The following is a 7,395-nucleotide window of genomic DNA, read 5'->3' as shown; positions in this document are numbered from 1 at the left end:
GTGAAATATAAGGATTTTGGACACAAGCAGGGCAGGCGTATTTAGCTGCCACCCCTTTGCTTTTGTAATAAATCATCACTCAAAATCTGGCACAGAAAGGGTTGAAAATGTATCGTCCCGAGCGATGGACGACACAGTTCACGTCTCATGATCTTAAAATCTCTGCTGAGGACAATAAAGTCATGATTTCTTGGGTAACTGCTCGGGCTCTCTGGACCAATCAGAGCAGGAAACAGTCTCTTAAAAGTAACTGGTGACATCATCGATTTGGCAGTGATTATGAAAACAAACTCTCTTTCACTTGATACACAAACAGAGCTCAGTGTGCAACCGGAATCGTTTTATCAACTAATTTCATGTCAGAGATAAGAGTGAAAAAAACATTTATTAAGAAGGTACACAATAAGTTACATTCAGTGTATAAAAGTTTCAGACAAAGGATATAAAGGGACTGAACAAGACGCTTATATTTCAAACTGCAGTAATTACAATCAGCCGTTCTGCACTCGCAGAGTTGAAAATCCAACTTGAAAACCAATGCATATAGCACCATCATTCTACCTTAAAGTATAAGACTGACGCTATTTTTGATTTCTTTCATTGTCAACAATCCAATTAGAAGACCAAAACCAACAATGTAAGACACAATAAAGACACTGTATTGGCTCTGCAGTAACTATTTCTGACTGTTTGAAAAATGACTTTTTCAATGAGCCTCTTTTTCCAATTTAAAAATGATGAAATTCTTGTACTGGACTGCGTGCAACTAAAATGACAACTGTGCCCTATGGACATTTTGGTTGTGTACACTGTTTACAGTATATGTGCTTTTAGATGATGCCATTCTGCGTGAGCCTGCACACGCAAATAGAGTTAAAAATGTCCACACGTGCAGTGCATAGGCAAGTACTAAAGTCTCTTGCATGTGTCTACACTTTTGCAGCTATCGTGCACACACACACACACACACACACACACACACACACACACACACACACACACACACACACACACACACACACACACACACACACACACACACACACACACACACACACACACACACACAGTGACTAGCAGCAGGTCCTTCGTCAGCAGAAAAGGGACTGCGCTCTCAGCACTGTTGTAGAGGAACAACTTCTCTAATATTCAACTCCTTCACTTCTGATATCTCTTTGTAAAATAACCAGACACAGTACATCAGCAGTGAGGCTCAGAGTGCATTTAAAGTCCACTCAGAAAAACGGCTCACATCAACTCTTTGCTAAACCTGTGTCTGTGTCACTGTGTGTAAGATCGCACATTATAAAGTGTGATCTAACAACAATGAGGGAGTACTGTACATGTGCTTCTGTTTATGGTGTTGATGTGATCCCATTTCCCCTCACACCACAGCTCAAACTCTCTCTGATGCCGCCATCTTTTAGGCCTCCTCTCGTCTCTGGAGATGTAGGCCGATCTCCATCTGGTTCTCCAAACACTCTTTGAGCTTGTCCTCTGTCAGCGTCAGCCGCTGCTCCAAGATCGAAACCGTCTGGATGGAGGCAGAGAGAGGAGAGCAGCGAGACAAAGAAAGAAAGAAAGAAAGGGAGGGAAGGAAGGAGATGGATAAGAGAGAGAGCATGTTAGAGAGGGCTGTACAGCATCAGCCTGACTTTAATGACTATATAATGGCTGTGTTTCTATGTGTGTGTGTGAAAGAGGCAGTTTGTGTGTGTATGTGAGACAGATGTTGTGTGTGCAAGACAATCCAGCTGATTATTGTAGAGAGATCTGCTGCCTGAGATGAGTTTCTGTGTCTGGCATGCGCTCTCTCTTGTTCTCCCTCTCACACAGTTGCATAAACACACTTACACACACGGAGAGAATACAAGAAAGTCACTATCCGAAACAGGATGGGCATGTGCGGGTAGTGAGATCACAGTGCGACATACTTTTCCTCTCAGTATCCTCCAACAGTGACAGCATTTGTTGTATGTTTGTGCTTGTACATTTGAGCACTGTGTCATCAGAGCCTGTTTATCAGAGAAGCCTCCAGGTGTAATTTTCCAGGGGTGTCACCACCTGAATGAACAGATTACTGAGGATGGAGCTGGCTTTCCTATCTTTTATTGTATCTGAGCTTCAGCAGCCACATTAAGGCAATAACTAAATCAGCCTTTGATCATCTAAAACAAAGAGTAAGAATAAGAGGATTCATGTCCGGACAAGAAACATATTCATGCCTTCAGACTTCACCAAGAACCAGGAGAACTGAGCACGGTACTGCAATTTTTACATTTTTATACTGGCGGCCAGTTAGTGAATAGAGTGCTGCTGCTAGTTAATAAATCCCTTTAACAGCCTTGAAAATAAAGTTCTGATATGCTTGAGGAATACAAACCCAGTAAGTTCCTTACACTGTAAAAATGTTGACATCAAGAAAGCTAAAGAAATAAGGCAACCAGCTACAGTCTTTTTGTTGCCTAGTTGTATGAACTCAGTTTAAGAAGTTATACTGTTTGTTAAATCAAACTTCTATGTAAGGTTTATAAAACGTATTATTTTTAATGACTAGTTCTGTCCACTGATATTTTGTTTAGATAACTTGAAAGTTTTAAAGACAAACTGAGGAAATTACGTTAAGCAAATCACTGTTTGTGTACACCATTTATATTGTCAGATGATAAATGCACTTTCAGATCTAAATTTAAATCTCTACTGTACTTGTATTTCCTCAAACTATTATCTGTCAGTATCTATGATGGTTTGTCTATTCACATTATTTCTTTTATTTCACTAATTGATGTAATTCTTCTCTTTCTCTTTACATTATGTAAATCACTTTAAATGTCCTCTGGGTTTGAAAGGTGCTACATAGACAAACTTGGATTGCAATTAAAACTATATAGCCAACATGACACACAATGACATGGGTCTAAAGTGTTGATTGATATCTCCTTGGCCTTTTGCTCTTTTATTATAATCTAATAATTTTACAAATCAGCAAGGTGACTGGGAAGTAAAACTTAAATGAGATTTGCTAATCCAAATCTGAATCTCTGACATAATTGTTTACTGAGCTAGTTGCCTGGTGACAAACACAATCCCAGATAGTAAGCAGTTTTTGACAGTATAAAACCTGGTTCAGGGCAGGAACAATCAACACCTGACAGATGAGGCTCTCTAGATTTCGACCAGAGAGTGAAAGATATGTCAACATGTCTTGACCTGTAATTTTATGTCCCTCTTTGTGCCAGCGAGTGTAATTTTGAAATTGCTAGAAAGCCGCTCAGAGATGAGTCATTATCAAAATATAACCAGCTGTGTATGAGGCATTTGATGGATAGAGAGACTGACATGAAAAAACAAACCAACTTAGTTCACCTCAAATGTGGTCAGCTTTCACAAAGTTCTAGTGTGAATAGTTTCATTGAAAAATAACCTGGTGCTGCATTAATTCATTAAACTCTACAGTGAGTAACTCAACACTATTATATGAAACGCACCTCAAATGTAGGGTCTAAATAAGAAGATCTTGATAATACACTTTCTCATTTCTGTTCCAGGAATGTCTCTCTTTTTCACAATCATTTAATGGTCACTTGATACAATCAGGGCAATACTTGTTACAATGTCACTGACAAAAGAAGCTCTTAATTGACAAATAGTCATTGGATCTCTACAGACTACTTGATTAGCTGATTATCAGAATCAGAATCAGAAATACTTTATTGACCCCCGAGGGGAAACACTTTCGTTACATGATAAAGTCTCAGTAAGTATCATTCGCCCTCCATAGATTCCTGCAGAATCACAGACAGACAGTGCCACACAAACAAACACACACAACCAGGCATGAATAATCAAAACACATAATGATAAAGGAAATGACAAAAACTGTTAAATTCCTTAGATCATCTCATACTCCAACACACACAGCACACACACAACGTGTGGGTGAGTGGTATTTTCTTTTGGGTCATCAAACTAGATAACATCTCCTGCTATTTCATGCATCATGAGAGAGAAAGGGCTTGTATTTCCTCTTTCTGTCCCTCTCTCTGCCTGTCTCCTTTTCTAGATCAATACTATCCTGTTTATCTTACCAACCTGATATGCCTACCCTCAGCCCAGCCAGCTATTGGTGTGTGTGTGTGTGTGTGTGTGTGTGTGTGTGAGAGAGAGAGAGATTCTGCACGTGTCTCCAGGCAGCGGCAACATTATACGGGCATATAGTTTTCATCTGGAGTAGAAACCAAATCTTTATGCTCCTAAAAATAGAGCGAGCTGTTTCTCTTTTCTCTCCAGAACACATTACGCTCTCCATCGCCCTAAGCATTACTGGTCTCTATTACAAAGTCTCATAGCTTTGGTATGACCCATGCTATAATAGTCTGAAAGTCAAAGAAAGTGGTGCTGGTGATAGGTGGCAAAGTCAGTTCTTTCCTCTAAATGTAGCTAACTGATGTGTATTATTAAATATGCCACAATTAAACTGAGCTACAAGAATAACAAATAACAGACTGGTGTTAGTTTGATAGACTGATGGTGTGAATAAGTCAGTGAACCAATATTAATAAACGGCAGGTGTGGAGAACAAGCACTGCTGCAGTTTTTAGACCAACAGTGTTAATATCCATAACCAGATTAAAAATCCATTGTATTGGCAGAAAGCCAATAAAAAGCCAAACAGAAATCAGTTAAAAGCTTAAGCCCAGTGTTAACATGCTAATGTTAGCCTGTTAGCATGCTATGACAGCATTAAGCTTAAAGGACAGGCTGAAGGGATTTTGGTCCTTAGTTTTTGAGCTATCTTGTAATGAATTTGTGTTCATTACAAACCCCTAAGTTTGTTCTTTAAAAAAACGCTGCCAAGATATACTGAATGGGACATTTTACTGTTGAAAAAACTTGTCAGTACTCTCTGGTGGACAAACTATGTAATGGCGCTGTTTCTAAAATACAAATTGTAAAAATAACGTATATCTTCATTATTCAAATGTTATTTTCTTGATGAATTGATTAATCATTTTGTTTATAAAATGTCAGAAAACAGTAAAAAATGCTCATCACCATTTCCCAGAGACCAAGGTGACGACTTCAAATGGCTTGTTTCGTCCGGCCGATAGTACAAAATCCAGTGATATTTAGTTTACAGTGATATAAAACTGAGGAAAGCAGCAAATCACTTTTTTTTTTTTTTTTTACATTTTTAAAAAACAACAGAAATGGAATATAATACTTCTAAGTATGCTTTCATTAGTGTATAATCACCTGAAAATAAGAACTGTTGTGTTTTTGTTACCTTAGAATAAGCCCTTTATATCTACAGAGAAACACTGGCTCTAGATTGGGCCTTTCGTGTTTTTCATGAGTTTTATGGCCACGCATGGAAAGGGAGGGTGAGGTGAGCGGTATTCAAATTGTTGCAAACTGCAGTTTTTACTGTTAGATGCCACTAAATCCTACACACTGGATCTTTAAGTTACCATATTTCTCAGAATTATGGTAACTTATCTTGGGGAAGTCTTTCTTTCTTTCTTTCACTACAGCTCGGACAGTCTGGGTGCAATTTTAAGAGAAATGGTTTCATTCTCCCAGAGCACTACTATAAACATACAAATCAGAGACTGCTTCCAATTCCTTAGACTCTCAAACACTGTGGTGAAAACTTTGTAATTCTTCAAAGAGCATTTGGTTAGAAAGCGGTTTAGTGGTTTCTAAAAGTCCAGAACCTACAGGACAGAAACGGTTTTAATCTTTTCTAAGAAACAGCTGTGAGGAAAGTACAGGAACATGTTTCTTTCACTTTCTCTAAATGTTCCTTGCAGCTCCAGTTAGAGCTGCTGTAACAGGAATATGGATTCAGTGGACTGGTCCATTTCTATGCATCTATTCTGACAGACACATAGGTTAAGCAGAAAAACGTTGAATTGTGGCTAGCTACTCTGGTAGTTTGGGGGAATTACAAAGCAGGAACAATGTTGTTTCAGAGGAGCAAGTGTTGATAAAAGACTTTCTGTTACAGTTTTTTCCCCCCAATGAGCCACATCGCAGATAACGTTCACAAAATCTTCTCAAGTAAACTACTGCCTGATGGTCTATTGAGGAAGAGGGCACCACTGCACTTGAATTGGTAAATGAAATTGAGAGAGAGTGCAATTCTTCATTCAAGATTCTTCATAATTAAGAAGGAGAGTGTGAAAGAAGAGGATAAGTGTGGGTACTGCAGGCTTATCATGAGAGGACATGTAAGAGCGATGCATTATAAGACAGAGGGAAAGGAAAAAGAAAGGGGTATGAGGGTTGAGGATGGGGGGGCAGACAAGTGAAAAGCAGCTAACACAGCAAACTGTGGCTTTGGAAGCTTCAGTCTAATGTTGAATTATTCATCATCTTCCCTCTCAGTCTGCTCGACTATTAGAGTTACAAAGAGCTGTAATAGTGAAAAATAATGCTGGGGAAAAGACTTATAAAGGAGCAGGAATATAGTGCAGAAATAAATAGTGTCGCTTTGTCAGCCTAATCTCCAGAGGATGGGTGGCAGTAATTTGAATCTCTATATTAGTCAAAATTGAACAGAAATTAGAACAAGAGTGTTAGATTATTACTACTCACACCTTGCCGTGCATTATAAAACAGTATGAGTGCATTTTGGGGGTAAACTGCAGCAAAAATCGGTTGAGCCTGTCTCAGAAACACTTATAGTGGGCTGCGTTTAAGCATGCCTTGTATGCATAGTCGGTATTTTAGGGAATTGACTCATAGGTTACACTTTGCTTTGTAAACTAAATCAAGCATATGGCCAAATATTTTAATCTATATCAAGCAAATCTTAATTTTGGTTTGAGAGGGGCCTCTGCACAGTGGAGACATTTTTGTGCTTCACACACCACTGTTTCCTACAGAACTATTTAAAGTTCCTGTGGCCTGAATGACTTGTTACATGCTGGGTTTTTTTACAACATAATGCAGATGATATGTAACTAGCGGTTGTCTGAACTACACTGTGTTCTGTAGAAACACATTTTTTTTAAACTTTCATTAACAATCTGTGTATAAAAACAGCAGGTGAGGTGCAGTGTTAAAATCTATATGGGTGAAAAAGCATGTCGAAGCCTGTACCACTGTGCTATTTGCGGCATTTTCACAGAATTGTATGCAGGCTTCTACACAGGTCCACTTGTATAATTCAGTGTGTGGATTCTCTCGCCAATCTGACTTTCAACACCTAGGAAGGAAATTAAAGGTGCCCTGTGGAGTTTCGTAAACAAACAAAAATTACATTTACATTTAGTGCTACTTACCAAAACCCACTGTGCGTGTGTCCTTGAGGTCTAACAAATGTATTAAATGCATTTCCTTCCTCATAAAACATTTGCAGAGACAATTTTTTAAAATGTTGAAACCAGT

General features: G+C 38.6%; 1 protein-coding gene across 2 annotated transcripts in view; it reads right to left on the bottom strand.

Annotated features, from left to right (window-relative positions):
- Positions 1-366: 366 nt before the first annotated feature.
- The window catches only part of poc1a (POC1 centriolar protein A), a 40,614-nt gene continuing 33,585 nt past the window's right edge, over positions 367-7,395 (bottom strand). The window contains exon 11 of one of the 2 annotated variants that reach the window (XM_044171641.1): positions 367-1,534. In XM_044171641.1, the coding sequence (XP_044027576.1) occupies positions 1,424-1,534 (111 nt within the window). In that variant the 3' untranslated portion in view covers positions 367-1,423. The remainder of the gene's footprint in view (positions 1,535-7,395) is intronic. The other variant, XM_044171650.1, reaches the window with a different exon arrangement.

This window comes from Siniperca chuatsi, linkage group LG2, assembly GCF_020085105.1.
Source record: "Siniperca chuatsi isolate FFG_IHB_CAS linkage group LG2, ASM2008510v1, whole genome shotgun sequence".
Classification (NCBI taxonomy): domain Eukaryota; kingdom Metazoa; phylum Chordata; class Actinopteri; order Centrarchiformes; family Sinipercidae; genus Siniperca; species Siniperca chuatsi.
Note: the sequence above shows the minus strand (reverse complement) of the source record. Positions and strands in the feature narration are given on the sequence as shown.